Source organism: Ranitomeya imitator, chromosome 1, assembly GCF_032444005.1.
Source record: "Ranitomeya imitator isolate aRanImi1 chromosome 1, aRanImi1.pri, whole genome shotgun sequence".
In the NCBI taxonomy this organism is placed as follows: domain Eukaryota; kingdom Metazoa; phylum Chordata; class Amphibia; order Anura; family Dendrobatidae; genus Ranitomeya; species Ranitomeya imitator.
In genome coordinates, this window is record NC_091282.1 from 727,119,615 (window position 1) to 727,137,112 (window position 17,498).

The following is a 17,498-nucleotide window of genomic DNA, read 5'->3' on the forward strand; positions in this document are numbered from 1 at the left end:
AAGCCCATGGAATCAAAATATCTCTTTGCCCAGGATCTAAGAAAAGATTGGTCGCAATCTCCCCCGGTAGATCTTCCAGTATTACGCCTGGATACTAAATCTGTCTTATCCTCTTCGGAGGGAGCCTCTTTTACAAAACCCAACCGATCGTCAGATCGACAATATGGCGCGTTCAGCTTTTGAAGCTTCAGCAGCCGCACTCTTCCCATCATTTGCCGCTACGTGGGTGGCTAAGGCTATGACCCACTGGGCTGAAGCTTTGTCTGCAGCGGTGCTGGATACCAATCTTCCCCCCGAGATAGCAGACCTCGCTACTCAGATAGCCAGAGCTGGAGATTTTGTAGTGACCGCGTTTATGGATGCCGCTAACTGTGCTTCGCAAGCAGCAGCAAACGCCATCACCATCCGGAGGTCTTTATGGCTCAGGGACTGGCGTGTAGATTGTGCTTCCAAAAAGTCATTGACTTCTCTTCCATATCAGAGGGGTCGCCTTTTTGGCGAAAAGCTCGACCAACTAATTTCCGACACCACTGGAGGGAAGATTAAATTTTTTCTACAACAGAGACCTTTTCGGCCCTTTCGGAACCAGCAGCAGCAGGCTCGGTCCCGATTTTTTTTCGCTTCAACTCAAATTGTTCCTCTACTTCCACATCTTCCGGACCTGGCCAGGCACAGCGTAGGGATTGAGGTCCTCAGACCTCTTACAAACCCTCCACTTCTTGGAGAGGCAGGCCTAGGCAGTCAGGGTCCAGACCGAGCAGGTCTCCCACACAATGACTCTCTGCGGTATCCGGAGGGCACCCTCAAAGTACGCAGCCACCTGCTTTTTTTCAGCGACACGTGGCTCTTGGTCGTTCACGACGAATGGGTCCGCAACCTAGTGTCCTCTGGATACAAGATAGAATTCTTCTCTCTTCCGCCAAATCGTTTTTCCTGTCTTTTCCTTCCAGAGCAAAGGCATCAGAGTTCATACAAGCTATAAGCTCTCTGAGAAAGGACGGAGTTATTATTCTGGTCCCTCAAAGTGAAAAGTTTCAAGGCTTTTATTCAAACCTCTTCATTGTTCCAAAGAAGGATCGTACAGTACAGCCTATACTGGACCTAAAATTGCTGAACAAGTTCGTCAGGGCGTGACTGTTCCAGATGGAATTTCTTTGTTCTGTCATCGCCTCCATGGAGAAAGGCGAGTTCCTGGCGTCTATAGACATCCAGGACGCGTACCTCCACATTCCTATTTTACCTTCTCACCAAAGGTTTCTTCGCTTTGCAGTTCAGGAAGATCACTTTCAATTTGTTGCTCTGCCCTTTGGCCTCACCACCGCTCCCAGGGTATTCACCAAGGTCATGGCGGCCGCTGTAGCCACCCTTCATACCCGAGGCGTGGTGGTGCTACCGTATCTAGACAATATCCTCATCAAGGACTCCTCTTTCCGCACCTGCAAGGACACCGTGAACATCACAATAGATACTCTTTCTCGCCTGAGTTGGAAGATAAACTTCAAAAAATCTTCCCCAGTATCGGCTCAGCGAATTTCCTTTCTAGGAATGATACTGGACTCGTCCCAGGGTTTGGTACTTCTTCCCCCGGAAAGGATCTCAGTCTTACAGCTGGAAGCTCAGAAGCTCTCCCAACCTCACAATCACTCTCTGCGTTTCAGTATGAGAGTCCTCGGCAGGATGTGTAGCAGCTATGGAGGTGGTCCCATTCGCTCAGTTTCACCTCCACCCCTTACAACATGCCCTCCTGGCTCTGTGGGACAGTAACCCGTTCTCTCTCGATTGTCGTTTCCTCCTTCCCCAGCGAGTCAGACAGTCTCTCAGTTGGTGGACATTAAGGTCCTCCCTGAATCAAGGGAAGTCCTGTCTCCCAGTACATTGGCTAGTTGTGACAACAGACGCCAATCTTCTGGGCTGGGGAGCGGTGTTCCATCATCACTTCTTAGGGCCACTGGTCTCTCCAGGAAGCACGCCTGCCCATCAACATCCTGGAAATATGGGCAATCAGGGTGGCGCTTCTCCAATTTCATCCTTTCCTTGTGGGTCGTCCCACCAGGATTCAGTCCCGACAATGCCATGGAAGTGGCATACAGTACAGACCAAAAGTTTGGACACACCTTCTCATTTAAAGATTTTTCTGTATTTTCATGACTATGAAAATTGTACATTCACACTGAAGGCATCACAACTATGAATTAACACATGTGGAATTATATACTTAGCAAAAAAGTGTGAAACAACTGAAATTATGTCTTATATTCTAGGTTCTTCAAAGTAGCCACCTTTTGTTTTGATGACTGCTTTGCACACTCTTGGCATTCTCTTGATGAGCTTCAAGAGGTAGTCACCGGGAATGGTCTTCCAACAATCTTGAAGGAGTTCTCAGAGATGCTTAGCCCTTGTTGGCCCTTTTGCCTTCACTCTGCGGTCCAGCTCACTTCAACCATCTGTAGAGGCCAGGTCATCTGTCGTAGCACCCCATTACTCTCCTTCTTGGTGAAATAACCCTTACACAGCCTGGAGGTGTGTTTGGGGTCATTGTCCTGTTGAAAAATAAATGATGGTCCAAGATGCTGTGGTAGCCATGCTGGTTCAGTATGCCTTCAATTTTGAATAAATATCCAACAGTGTCACCAGCAAATCACCCCCACACCATCACACCTCCTCCTCCATGCTTCACGGTGGGAACCAAGCATGTAAAATCAATCCGTTCACCTTTTCTGCGTCGCACAAAGACATGGTGGTTGGAACCAAAGATCTCAAATTTGGACTCATCAGACCAAAGCACAGATTTCCACTGGTCTAATGTCCATTCCTTGTGTTCTTTAGCCCAAACAAGTCTCTTCTGCTTGTTGCCTGTCCTTAGCAGTGGTTTCCTAGCAGCTATTTTACCATGAAGGCCTGCTGCACAAAGTCTCCTCTTAACAGTTGTTGTAGAGATGTGTCTGCTGCTAGAACTCTGTATGGCATTGACCTGGTCTCTAATCTGAGCTGCTGTCAACCTGCGATTTCTGAGGCTGGTGACTTGGATAAACTTATCCTCAGAAGCGCAGGTGACTCTTGGTCTTCTTTTCCTGGGGCGGTCCTCATGTGAGCCAGTTTCTTTGTAGCGCTTGATGGTTTTTGCCACTGCACTTGGGGACACTTTCAAAGTTTTCCCAATTTTTCAGGCTGACTGACCTTCATTTCTTAAAGTATTGATAGCCACTCGTTTTTCTTTACTTAGCTGCTTTTTTCTTGCCGTAATACAAATTCTAACAGGTTATTCAGTAGGACTATCAGCTGTGTATCCACCAGACTTCTGCACAACACACCTGATGGTCCCGTCCCCATTTATAAGGCAAGAAATCCCACTTATTAAACCTGACAGGGCATACCTGTGAAGTAACAACCATTCCCAGTTACTACCTCTTGAAGCTCATGAAGAAAATGCCAAGAGTGTGTAAAGCAGTCATTAAAGCAAAAGATGGCTACTTTGAAGAACCTAGAATATAAGACATAATTTCAGTTGATTCACACTCTTTTGTTAAGTATATAATTCCACATGTGTTAATTCAGAGTTTTGATGCCTTCAGTGTGAATGTACAATTTTCATAGTCATGAAAATACAGAAAAATCTTTAAATGAGAAGGTGTCCAAACTTTTGGTCTGTATATAGGCCACATTCTCCGTTGGGCCGAGGAAAACCGCTCAATGATCTCAGCGGTTCACATCCCGGGAGTGGAAAATTGGGAGGCGGATTTCCTCAGCCGTCAGGGTCTCGACTCTAGAGAGTGGTCTCTCCATCCGGAGATCTTCCACTAGATCTGCTGTCATTGGGAACCCCGGACGCGGATCTGATGGCCTCACGGCTAAATTCCAAGGTTCCCGAATTCATAGCTCGGTCCCACGATCCGGCAGCCATCGGGGCCGACGCACTCGTTTACTCGTCGCAGCAGTTCCGACTTCTGTACATATTTCCCCCACTTCCCTTACTACCGAGAGTCATCAAAAAGATCAGAGCGGAGGGGATACCAATAATCCTGATTGTGCAAGACTGGCTGCGCAGGGCCTGGTATGCCGAACTAGTTTAACTAGTCGCCGATGTCCCCTGGCGATTACCGAATCGCGCAGACCTGTTGTCCCACGGCCCCATTTACCCTACCAGAACTCCGAGGCCCTGTGTTTGATGGCATGGCCGTTGAGTCCTCAGTGCTAACACAGGCAGGCTTCTCTCAGGAAGTCATTTCTACTATGATCAGCGCTAGAAAGCCTTCGTCTATGCGTATTTGTCATAGCATTTGGAAGACTTTCTTCTCATGGTGTAAAGACCGGGGACGCTCTCCTCTTGAATTTTCCATTCCTTCCATCCTTGAATTCTTTCAATCGGGTTTGGACTTAGGTCTCACCCTTAGTTCTCTCAAGGGGCAGATTTCAGCCTTGTCAGTCCTGTTCCAACGCAGAATTGCCAACAGATTACAGGTGAAGACGTTCAATCAGGGAGTCTCCCATGTGGTGCCGCTCTATAAGATGCCGCTGGAACCATGGGACCTTAATTTGGTCCTTGGAGCCTTGCAGGAGGCCCCTTTTGAACCTCTGCAGAAAGTTTCCCTTTCTTTTCTGTCATGGAAAGTTGCCTTTCTGGTTGCCGTCACGTCCATCCGGCAAGTCTCAGAACTGGCGGCTTCCTTGTCAAGTTCCTTTCCTCATTTTTCATCAAGACAAGGTGGTTCTGAGAACATCCCCGTCTCTTCTACCGAAGGTTGTCTCATCTTTTCACCTAAGTGAGGAAATTGTCTAGCCTTCACTTTGCCCGGCACCAGTACATCGCACCGAGAAGGCTCTTCACACACTGATTTAGTGAGAGCTCTTAGGAGATGCGTTTCAAGGACGGCGTCTTTCCGCAAGTCAGATGCCCTGTTTGTGCACCCAGAAGGGCCGAGGAAGGGTCTAGCCGTTTCCAAGGCTACGATAGCCAAGTGGATTCGTTCAGCTACCCAGGAGTCATACCGAGTTAGAGGTCACCCCGTCCCAGCAGGGATTAAGGCTCATTCTACTTGGTCAGTGTGTGCGTCTTGGGCCGTCCGGCACTAGGTATCGGCAGCACAAGTCTGCAGAGCTGCGACTTGGTCCAGCCTGCATACGTTTACAAAACATTACCATGTCCATTCTCAGGCCTCGGCAGATGCGTCCGTCGGCAGATGAATTTTGCAGGCGGCAGTGCCGCATCTGTAACTCGTTGGTACAAGGAGCAATTCCAGTTTGGTTCCCCACCCAGTGACTGCTTTTGGACGTCCCTTGGTCCTGTCCCCCATTGAGGTGTAGGAGAAATAGGGATTTTTGTGCACTCACCGTAAAACCCTTTTCTCCGAGCCAATCATTGGGGACACAGCACCCACCCTGTTAGCCTATGGCTTTGGTTTTCTGTGTTTACTTGGTTTTGCCATAGTTCATCCTGGTTAAATGCTAGGCTATGTGCACACGTTGCAGATTTGCGTTTTTTTAGTGTTTTTGCGCTATAAAAACGCTATAAAACTGCAAATAATCTGCATACATTAAGCATCCTATCATTTATAATGAAATCCGCAATTTCTGTGCACATGATGTGCGTTTTTCCGCATGAAAAACGCATTTATCCAAAATATGATCCAACTATAATTTGTGCTGCAAGTTAACTATCCATTCCGTCCATACCACATATCACTGTAAACCAGTAGTGACACAGAAAAGCACAACTACCATTATTTAACCCAATAAAATCAATTTTATTAAACAATAGAAAACATACAAAATAAAAATAAGTCAAAAAACCCAGTATCTCAAATGTGAGGGACCTGTGAACTACTCGACTCTTAAAGCATTCAGCATGTAATTGTACAATAGTAAACTTGCAGCTACTCAGCTGGGCGCTAGAATCAAATCACCCACTAAAGTGTCTGTGGTATAGAGTACAAAAAAATCCACATTGTAAAAGGGTGTTCCTCGCCCATGTCTGCTACATATAAAGTAAGGTAACCACCGCTGCGACAATAGCCTCCACAATACTGAGTGTTGTTCACCTTAATAGGATGAGCTAAGATATTAATATATTGCCGGGCGGCAGTAAAAGAGCACTATACTTACTGCTGAGTGTTTTCGGCATGCTTGAATAATATGTTCAAGTCTGGATGGATGTTTGACAATCTCAACACAACACAAGGGATGGTCTAACAAGTAGGCAATCCCTGCATATGTTGCGGCTGTCGAACAGCTGCCAGACATTCAGCCTCGTAGACTCGAACGTATTTTTTTGAGCATACTCAGCAGATCCCGCTGTTGCTTATTTACAATCAGCTTACCAGACATGCGCATTGAATCTAGTTGTACGTCCCAATTTCATCTCGTATGTGCGCATGCTCCGGAGTTACAGAACTATTTATTTGTCTATTTTTCTCGTTCATTTAAAGGATTTACGAAATCAAAATGAAGCCCTCTCCATGCAGGCGCAGAAATATCTTTCTCAGATGCAAGCTCAGGTACCAGTTATGTGCTATTGTTATATCTGCGGCAATGATAATATAATTTCGGATGAGACCACTATAAAGTATATCTCTCGGGAGCCTGACGAAGGTTTCTCGTACATGTCAGAAGGTCCGATAGCATATGGTTGTCTTTAAGTGCCAGTGCCAATGTTAGGAATCTGTATACTCTGCCTGCATCCGACTGGAAAGGACAGCAGGGAGGAGCCTATAGGGAGAGTCCTGTTATTCTGATACTCTTCCAACTTTATTTTTCTTAAAATCTTTTTGGAGTGTGTTTTTTTTTTTTTTTTTTTTTTTTTCATTTGGTTGTAGGCGGGAAATACAGATTTAAAAAAAAAAAAGAATTACGTAGAAAAGAATAATTTTACCGTAAATAGAAAATAATTTTGTCCGTCTGTTAGAATTTTTGCCTGCACTTGAAACCTAGACTTGTAGAAATCTCACATAACACACTTTGTCGATCATCTGCTGCTATATTTTGTCTGTTGACTGTCTTAGAGGTGGAGCTTAGAAAAAGGGGGGAGGCTTCTGCTGCAGTCAGTTGCCTTACAGCCAGACGCATGTCAGAAAAAGGGGGCACGTGGTGGAAGCGAATTAAAGCTATATCAGACCTATTGATCACATTTTTTATTTTATTTAGTAAGTAGAATATCATTCTTTGATTTAATAAAGATTCAGAATTATTATTATTTTTTTTACCTAGTCTTCCGCTTCAGTTATCGTGGATGAGCTAAAGAAAAAGTAAGTGCTACCAACATTTTTTATTAATGCGGTTATCTGGTGGGTGTCATTAAAAATATACAGCATCTACAAGAAAAGTCACTTTCCGATAGATTGTAATCCTGTACCAAACAATGACCAGGGGTGTAATTATTGTGGGTGCAAGTGTTGCGGAGGCACGGGAGAATAAAAGGGCCCTATAAAGAAGGCCAATCTCATTAAAGACCTGTGATAATGGGGTGTCCTGTTAGAGATTTTGCACTGAGGCCCAGAAGCGTCATGTTATGTCACTGACAAGGACTGTCCCAATGTCACATCCAGCAGTCCTGTTTGACCTATTGGTGAGTATGAGAACAATTATGAAGAATGACCACTGTAGCTCGCGATGTGCATGTGGGTTCACTCTTGGGGGTTCCCATATTTTTTTTCTTTGTTTTTCCTTTTAAAATAGTCCTAGCGTTCTATTTCTGGATTCCTTGACAGTACCTTTACTAAATAAAGAATATATTAAGAAGCATGACCTCTTGCTTTTGGTCCAATAGCTCCTTATCCTGTGTTATCGTTTTAGGGTTGTAGAGAAGGAAATGGAATTAAAACAAAAGGAGGAATCCTTGGCTCTTGAGCGTGCTAATTCTGCAAATAACGGAGAAGAACTCAAGGTAATGAAAGTGTTGCATATGCATGCATATTTTGTGTGAGAATTTTCTAGGCATGCTCTGTGAGTTTTGCAGGGGTGATTGTGCATAGAGTTGGAGGAGGTAATCTATGATCCTTGCTTATTATGAATGATGGTTCCTGCAGGCTCTGTCATCTCTGGCGGATAGGAAGTGTCCGGGTCAAAATGAAAACTGTTGGATTTCAGGATTTTACTTTCTCTATCGCTTCATTGGGGGACACGGGTAACCATGGGTGTATGTTGCTGTCGCTAGGGGGCTGACACTATGCACAAAAAAAAGTAGCTCCTCCCCAGCACTATACACCCACCGGCAGGCACCAAGTACCTCAGTTTAAGCTTGGGGTCTGTAGGAGGCGGACCTGGATCTGATCCTAGGTCTGCAGTTTTCCTTTTCAGGTAACCTGTGGTGTTTCATTAACCTTTTTCATTTGTCTTTCAGGTTGTTCTTCATCTTCAGTGTAACAGGGGGTAATTTCTCACCTTGTTTTCCCACACTTATGTGACAGAGCAGTGTGGTGTCACCCACATCGCCCACTCTCGGACCCGTAGGCAGGACCTAATCCTCCTGTCACCCTTACCGGTATTCCTGGTGGCCAGTCCTTTCCTTTTCCCCACTCCACCCCTCTCCTCGGAGAGGGCTGGGAGAAAGACGGTGGTTACCAGTGGTGGCCTCTCCCCTTCTTGTAAGGGGTTGACGCCGTCTTCTGCACCGTCTGGAGACTGTGTGGGAAGGAGGATTTACCATACCAGTGACCCCCATCCACTCGGGGGCTCCTGATGACATCCTCATCGGTGAAGAGGACCGGGCCTCACTTTGCAGGTATGTATGATTCCCTCCCTGTAGTGCGACAGGTAGCTTCACTGTTATCCATTGTTTCACTGTTATGGGCAGGGAGGCTATAATTCTGTATAGCCCTGCGTGGCGGCGGCCATTTCTTCCTGGCCGACCTCAGACTCTGTGGCCCATTCCCCCCTTCCTGGCCACACCTCCTCCAGGCTTCCTCTGGCCACTCACCACTGCAATTTTGAATCACGCCCTTTTCAGCCCAATAGAATGGCTTGCCTTGGCCACTGTCACGCTCACGCCCTGACTGGCAGGCGTGAGCTCGGGGGGTTTGTGGCCCCACTGTGCCACAAACCAGACTACCCTGGAAGGGGCGTGACTATGACAGCTACCTGGGTTTTCACTGGAGCCTCTGATGGTGAGGTCAGGCTTTGGCAGCAGGCAGCTGCCAGGTGCTACTCCAGGGTGGTGTCTGGCTGTGGCTGCTGATCCCACTTGGAGAACAGGAACACTAGGACAGGTGCGGGCATCAGGCAGGACTGGCAGAAGAGCACGGCTGAAACTCAGTTGAGTAGGCTGGCACGGCAGAGACACTGGGCTAGCAGAGGCACGGCAGAGAACAGAGGGCTGGCAGGCACGAGCACAGGGCTGGCAGTCACGGCACAGAACACAGGGCTGGCAGGAACACAGGACTGGCAGAGACGGCAGGAGCACAGGACTGGTTGGTGTGGTGTATGAAGGAACAGGTAGGGACCTGTTCACACTGGAGGTGCAGGTACGGAATCAAGCCAGAAGGAAAGGAGAATGAAGGAACAGGTTGAGACCTGTTCACACAGGAAGAGAACCACAAGGCTGCGGATAGGAGTGGTAGAGCAACAAGAGATAGCGCAGCAACAAAAGCTAAGCAGAGCGGAACCGCAAGGAATAAGGAGAGGAGCTGCAGCAAGAGGTTTCTGCAGCAGCAAAGCAGAGCGGAACCGCAAGGAATGCGGAGAGGAGCTGCAGCAAGAGATTACTGCAGCAGCAGGAGAAAAGCAGAGTAGAACGGCGCAGAACCCGCAGGAGTGCGGAGCAGAGGTAAAGGTACAGAGCAGGCAGAGCCGCAAGAGTGCGGAGCGTAAGCAGACTGAGATCACAAGGAAAGACAAAGCAGGGAAGGAAGCCACAGACAAGGAGACAGAGATAAGACTAAATACAGATAAGGCAATGGAACAAGACACAAGGACAAAGACACAGGGACCAGGATATTCTGCCTCCTGGAGGGCGGACAACAAGATCTAGGCAAGAACACAGCGAAAGACCACTAGAGAGGGAGTAACAGAGCAAGGCCTGGCAAACTCAGAAGCTTAACACAAAATGAGCTAACACAGTGCACAGGCCCAGTCCACTGGGTGGAGCTGCACTAAATACTGGAGGCCTCTTGGTAATTGGTCAGGAACAGATTAGACAGGTGCACCTGATTCCTATAAGAACTAGAGAGTTCAGGTGCCTCCCCACTATACACACAGCCAGGAAGCATGCAGAGAGCAGAGGAACAGAATATGGAGCTGGCAAGAAACAGAAACCACATCATGGCCTGGAGCAGTGGGTAAGATAGTGTGAGAGATGAGAGGCCATGCCGTGATGCCAGCAGAGTTGTTACAGCCACATTCCCCGCTCCACAGCGCCCGTCTTCCCGGCGCGCTTTTGCTCCTATCATGGAGCTTCCTTTCCCTGCCGGTACACGCTCCTGATGATTCAGCCAATCTGTTACTTTCATTTCCCTCACTCTCGGCTTTTTAGGCACGCCCACCGCAGTGCATCGTGCTTGCTGGGACTCAGCACAGGCCATGCTCCATTCCAGCTTGTGCCTCAGTGGATAGGATCGCCTCTGCAGTTCTCTGCTCACCGGAGACTCTCCACGCCTGCTACAGGAGGACACAGGCGGCCATACAGTCACTGCTGATCATCGGAGATATAGAGTAGGCTGTTTCCTCTCTTTCTCCTTTTTTTCTATCCCCCCAAATAGCCCTTCCCAGCAGTATTAACAAGACTTATGCCCAACCCTAGAGAGGCTTCTCTTTGCCCTTCCAAGCCAACTGTGATTCATTACGCCTGTACCCTCTGCAAAAGAAATTGGTCCTCAGGTCAGCTTTCCCCTTTATGCCCCTTCTGCAGCCCTTCCACCATGTCTGTCCCACAGGTGCACCCTAATGCCCAGGATTTAGAGCACACCCCTTCCTCCGGAGTGGGCTGTTGCTAATTCAGTCAATCTCTGACCTGACAAAAGTATCAGTTTCTGGTCCAGGTCCTGGGGCATCTTCCACATTTGTCTTCCGCCACCAGTGCGCCGAAACGCCTCTCACGGTGATTTGCACGCAGCTGACCATGACCTTTGAAGGAACAGATCAGTACAAAGCAAAGGAAGAGGGCTCTTTCCAGTTCCTCCTCCCGTTCCCTAGGTCCTTCTGCATCCTCTAGGATGACTTCCCCTCCCCATGCCCCCTTCTCTGAGGCGGCTTTTGGGTCAGATGCGGATTCCCAGTCTAAGTATGATTCGGACCTGTAAGGCCTGGTGGGACTCCAAAGGTGAACCACTGGACTGCAACAGCGAACCTCCCTAGGGCGAGAAGACCAGGTGGACCACCCCCTGTACAGGGAGCGTTAGGCACAGGCCCAGGGGAGATTACTGCCACAGCAGCTGGTACCCAGGTACAGGGAGTCGGAAAGAGAGCGGGGTCACAGAAAGGCAGGAGAGGTGAAAGACACGGAATGAACACGGGAACACGGACTGGCTGGAACGACGAGGTAACAGGAACACGGACAGGCTGGAATGACGAGGTAACAGGAACACGGATAGGCTGGAATGACGAGGTAACAGGAACACGGATAGGCTGGAGACACAAGAAGGCAGGAACTGGAAGGGAGCGAAAGAGAAGGACAAGGTAACGGACAAAAGGGCAGAGAAACAGGGAAGCACGGAGCAGAGCAAAAGCTGAGCAGAGAAACGTGGAGCCAAATCACTTGAAAGATACAAATGACAGTCAGGCACTGTCATGAGGAAGAGGCGGGCAGATAAACAGTGTGGGGAGTTACCTTCTGGGTCAGGGTCCTCCAAGATCATACAGGAGGCTGGAAGGAGCGGCCCAGATCAAGATGGGAAGTGTGCGCGTGCGCTACTGAAGTGAGTGCGCGCATCCGACGGGGAGCAGAAGCCGGCCGCACGAGCAGAGCGGCAGATGCCGAAGGACAAGCAGGAGCACGCCAGGATGCTGTGGACAGATGAGTATAGCGGGAGTCGAGGGAAGACGGTGGCGTGACAGGACCAGGTCTCAAAAATGCAGGATATGGTCAATAGCCTTATGTTGGCAATTACATAAACCCTGAATTTAAAGGAGGACGAGGCACCTGCTCAGGAGCACTGTTTCCTTCAAGCGGGTAAAACGTCCTTCCCGGACTTTTCCCAACCGCAGGGAATTTGAAGCAATTATGGCGAAACGCTTGGAACATCCTGAAAAGCGCTTCCTGGGAAGGAAGCAACTAGACATTCCTTATCCCTTTAGTCCTGACCTCATTGGTAGATGGGCAGAGTCCCCTAATGTAGACCCGCTGGTTTCTTGCCGGTCTTCCAAGACATTCTTCTCTGCCGGCCCGTGCATCTCTTAAGGACACTACGGATAGGCAGATTGAGTCCTTGGCGAAATCAGCTTTTGAAGCGGCTGGCGCCTCACTCTGTTCCACTCTCCCAGCAGGACTGCTCTTCCGCCCTAGGGGAAAGGAGGAAGCTGTCCTTCAAACCTGCACCTCACTGGCGGCCAAAGGGTCACTCCTCCAAGCCCTCTGGGTACTGCACCAACAGGTTCTTCTCAATGTGACGGGTCACCCCCACCCGAGAATCTTTCCAGGGTGGGAGACCGGCTTCTTCTCTTCCAGGACGCATGGTTGTCGGTGGTCGACGCCTGGGTCAGAGAGATAGTTATGTCCGGTTACAAAATTGACTCTTCTTCCTGCCCAAAGGAAGACGTTCCTTTGTCTCTCCCGCCAAGACTCCTATCTCAGGCCCCAGGGATTCTTCAGGCCGTCTCTTCCCTACTACGCACAGGAGTAATCGTACCCGTTCTCTGGAACTGTTTTCAGGGTTCTACTCCAATCTTTTCTTAGTCCCGAAGAAAGACTGATCGCTTCGTCCGATTTTTGTATCTCAAGCGCCTAAACCGTTATGTTCTGATACGTCCTTTCAAGACGGAATCTCTATGTTCGGTAATTGCCTCCATGGAACCAGGAGAATTTCCTTGCTCTGTAGACATTCAGGATGCTTATCTTCATATTCCTGTTTGTGTTCAGTATCAGCGATTCCTACGGTTTGCAATCCAGGAGGACCACTATCAGTTCACGGCTCTTTCCTTCGGCCTGGTCTCTGCCACTAGAGTATTCATGAAGGTCATGGCCATCCTTCTCCTTCGCTCCAAGGGGATTCTCATAATCCCTTACTTGTACGATCTTTTGATCAAGGGGCCATCCTGCTGTGACTGGATTATCAGAGAGAAGTCCTCCCTGACCCCAGTTCAGCATCTGGTTTTTCTTGGTATGAGGCTTGACACTGCCCAAGCCCTCTCTAAAGCGATCAGTTCCTCTCCCCCTACGTCCCGCATGAGAGTTCTGGGGAAGATGATTGCCGCCATGGAGGTAGTGCTTTTTCCCCAGTTCCGTACCCTTCAGCTGGCCCTCTTGTCTGCTTGGGACAAGAGGACCGCTTCCCTGGACCGGCCCATTCTACTGCCTCTCAAGGTGACGCAGTCCCTGACCTAGTGGACGCTATCAGCGTCCGTCCTACGAGGGAAGTCCTTCCTTCCTCTCCGGTGGCAGGTTATCACCACCGATGCCAGTCTCGTTTGAGGAGCGGTCTTTCTTCATCACACAGCGCAGGGTCACTGGAATGCCCAAGAAGCCACTCTCCCCATCAGTCTCCTGGAGATCAGGGCAATTTTGCTTGCCCTTTACCGCTGGCAGTCCCTCTTCGCAGACCAGCCGGTCCGTATACAATCAGACAACGCCACTGCTGTGGCTTACATAAACCATCAAGGAGGGACTGGCAGCAGACAGGTGATGGCAGAAGTAACAAGGATTCTACGATGGGCGCGGCGTCCCATTCCCGCCATATCAGCCGTACATATTCCGGGCGAAAATTGGGTAGCCGATTTTCTGAGTTGTTAGGGTCTCGCATTGGGGCGAGTAGTCTCTCAACCCTGCCATTTACAACCAGATATGCCAGAGATGGGGCAGCACACCGAACATTGATCTGATGGAGTCTCAGATGAACCACTCGGATGAACCACAAGGTTCCTCAGTACGTAGCCAGTTCCCGGGATCCTCTAGCCTTCGGTTGCGATTCTCTAGTAATCCCGTGGTCCTGATTCCAGCTGCGTTATCTTTTTACGCCTCTCCCCTTGCTTCTGAGAGTTGTGAAGAAGATAAATGCGGAAGGAATTCCTGTAATCCTGGTAGCTCCATATTGGCCAAGGAGGGTCTGGTACGTGGAGCTTGTGAACATGCTCATGAATTCTCCTTGGAGGCATCCAGACCGTCCATATCTTGTCTCACAAGGCCCCTTCTTCCACAAGAATTCAGTCTCTGAGTTTAACGGCATGGCCGTTGAGGCCGCAGTCCTGTGGGAGGCTGGTTTTACCCATCAGGTCATTCAGACCATGATTAGGGCAAGGAAGCCAGCATCCTCTTGTACCACAGATACTGGAAGGCCTTCTTTTGGTGGAGTGAGGATAACAATTTGGTCTCTTTCCCTTCTTGCCATCCTGGGTTTTCTACAAGCGGGTCTTGAGTCTGTTCTATCTCTCAGTACACTATAGGGTCAGGTTTCCGCTCTGTCAGTTCTTTTCCAATGAAATCTGGCCTTTTGTTCCCAGGTAAAGACTTTTCTTCAAGGATTCGCCCACCTGGCATCTCCTTATCATCCCCTGATAGATCCATGGGATCTTAACCGTGTGCTTGGCGCACACCTGCGCTCTCCTTTTGAGCCCATTCAAGACATTCCATTTTCTCTTCTGTCATGGAAAGTTGCCATTACGTCCATCAGGAGAGTTTGAGTTAGTGGCATTGTCCTGACGTTCTCCGTTTCTGATTCGTCAAGAGGACAAGATATTTCTCAGACTCGTTCCTTCCTTCTTGCCGAAGATGGTTTCTTCATTTCACATTAATGAAGAAATTGTCCTTCCCTCTCCGGTTCATCCTCTGGAGAAGTCCCTCCACAAGTTGGATTTGGTCAGAGCCATCCAAGGCAACCTTTCAAGGACTGCTTCCTTTCGCCTCTCTGATGCCCTATTTGTCATCTCTGAAGGTAATCATAAGGGGTTTCCAACTTCCAAATCCACTATTGCCCATTGGATTCGTTCAGCAATATTGGAGGCATACCGCGTTCAGGACAACCAGCCTCCTCCAGGGGTAAAAGCTCACTCCACCTGGGCGGTGGGAGCTTCCTGGGCAGTTCATCACCAGACTTCGGCTTTACAGATTTGTAAGGCTGCAACCTGGTCCTCTTTGCCACTTTCGTGAGGTTCTACAGGGTTCATACCCATGCCTCGTCTGATGCAGGCCTGGGAAGAAAGGTGCTGTGGGCGGCGGTTACTCACTGGCCAATCTAGGTCTGTTTTCTTTGCATTCTTTCTGTTTCCCACCCTTGGGACTGCTTTGGGACATCCCATAGTTACCTGTGTCCCACAATGAAGCGATAAATAGAGGGATTTTTGGAGCCTTCATTGGGGGACACAGCACCCTCCCTAAATGGTTGTACCGCTTATGGGCCTATGCACCCTTGTTGTTGGGTTGGTACCCATTTTGAATTTTTTGGATCTCCTATTGCTTTAACACTAACTGAGGTTCTTGGCGGGTGTATACTGCTGAGTAGGAGCTATTTTCCTTTTTCTGCTAGTGTCAGCCTCCTAGTGACAGCAGCATACACCCATGGTTGCCTGTGTCCCCCAATGAAGGCTCCAAAAAAGAGATTTTACGGTGAGTACCAAAAATCCGTCTTTTTATATAGTTTGGACACACCTTCTCACTTAAAGATTTTTTTCTGTAATTTCATGACTATAAAAATTGCACATTCACACTGAAGGCATCAAAACTATGAATTAACACATGTGGAATTATATACTTAGCAAAAAAGTGTGAAACAACTGAAGATATGTCTTATATTCTAGGTTCTTCACAGTAGCCACCTTTTGCTTTGATGATGGCTTTGCACACTCTTGGCATTCTCTTGATGAGCTTCAAGAGGTAGTCACCAGGAATAGTCTTCCAACAACCTTGAAGGAATTCCCAGAGATGCTTAGCACTTGTTGGCCCTTTTGCCTTCACTCTGCAGTCCAGCTCACCCTAAACCATCTCGATTGGGTTCAGGTCTGGTGCATTCTACTTCTTGGTCAAACAGCCCTTACACAGCCTGGAGGTGTGTTTGGGGTCATTGTCCTGTTGAAAAATAAATGATGGTCCAACTAAACGCAAACCGGATGGAATAGCATGCCGCTGCAAGATGCTGTGGTAGACATGCTGGTTCAGTATGCCTTCAATTTTGAATAAATCCCCAACAGTGTCACCAGCAAAGCACCTCCACACCATCACACCTCCTCCTCCATGCTTCACGGTGGGAACCAGGCATGTAGAGTCCATCCATTCACCTTTTCTGCGTCGCACAAAGACACAGTGGTTGGAACCAAAGATCTCAAATTTGGACTCATCAGACCAAAGCACAGATTTCCACTGGTCTAATGTCCATTCCTTGTGTTCTTTAGCCCAAGCAAGTCTCTTTTGCTTGTTGCCTGTCCTTAGCAGTGGTTTCCTAGCAGCTATTTTACCATGAAGGCTTGCTGCACAAAATCTCCTCTTAACAGTTGTAGAGATGTGTCTGCTGCTAGAACTCTGTGTGGCATTGACCTGGTCTCTAATCTGAGCTGCTGTTAACCTGCAATTTCTGAGGCTTGTGACTCGGATAAACTTATCCTCAGAAGCAGAGGTGACTCTTGGTCTTCCTTTCCTGGGGCGGTCCTCATGTGAGCCAGTTTCTTTGTAGCTCTTGATGGTTTTTGCAACTGCACTTGGAGACACTTTCAAAGTTTTCCCAATTTTTCGGACTGACTGACCTTCATTTCTTAAAGTAATGATGGCCACTCATTTTTCTTTACTTAGAATTTGTATTATGGCAAGAAAAAAGCAGCTAACAGTCTATTCAGTAGGACTATCAGCTGTGTATCCACCAGACTTCTGCACAACACAAATGATGGTCCCAACCCCATTTATAAGGCAAGAAATTCCAATTATTAAACCTGACAGGGCACACCTGTGAAGTGAAAACCATTTCCGGTGACTTCCTCTTGAAGCTCATCAGGAGAATGCCAACAGTGTGCAAAGCAGTCATCAAAGCAAAAGGTGGCTATTTTGAAGAACCTAGAATGTAAGACAAAATTTCAGTTGCTTCACACTTTTTTGTTAAGTATATAATTCCACATGTGTTAATTCATAGTTTTGATGCCTTCAGTGTGAATGTACAATTTTCATAGTCATGAAAATACAGAAGAAAAAAAAAAAATACAAGTGTGTATGTATGTATGTATATGTATGTGTATATATATATATATATAATTTTTTTTCCTGAATGCATACCCAGGAAATGTGATATGGAAAATAGAAACATATGTATTTATTTATTGTATATGTGACTTGGGGATGATTAAAGGAAAAGATTCTTAAATATGTGTGCCATAAAAACTTAATTGAGGTCTTAGGGCAAACGTGTTTTGGAAAGTGACATGCCAGTGTAAGGAGACTTTTA

General features: G+C 47.9%; 1 protein-coding gene across 20 annotated transcripts in view; it reads left to right on the forward strand.

The window, feature by feature from the left end:
- The window catches only part of KTN1 (kinectin 1), a 197,824-nt gene that overhangs the window by 54,133 nt on the left and 126,193 nt on the right, over positions 1-17,498 (forward strand). For all 20 annotated transcript variants that reach the window (XM_069732747.1, XM_069732819.1, XM_069732828.1 and 17 more), the window contains exons 12-14: positions 6,423-6,491; positions 7,201-7,238; positions 7,786-7,876. In XM_069732747.1, coding sequence (XP_069588848.1) covers positions 6,423-6,491; positions 7,201-7,238; positions 7,786-7,876 — 198 coding nt within the window. The remainder of the gene's footprint in view (positions 1-6,422; positions 6,492-7,200; positions 7,239-7,785; positions 7,877-17,498) is intronic.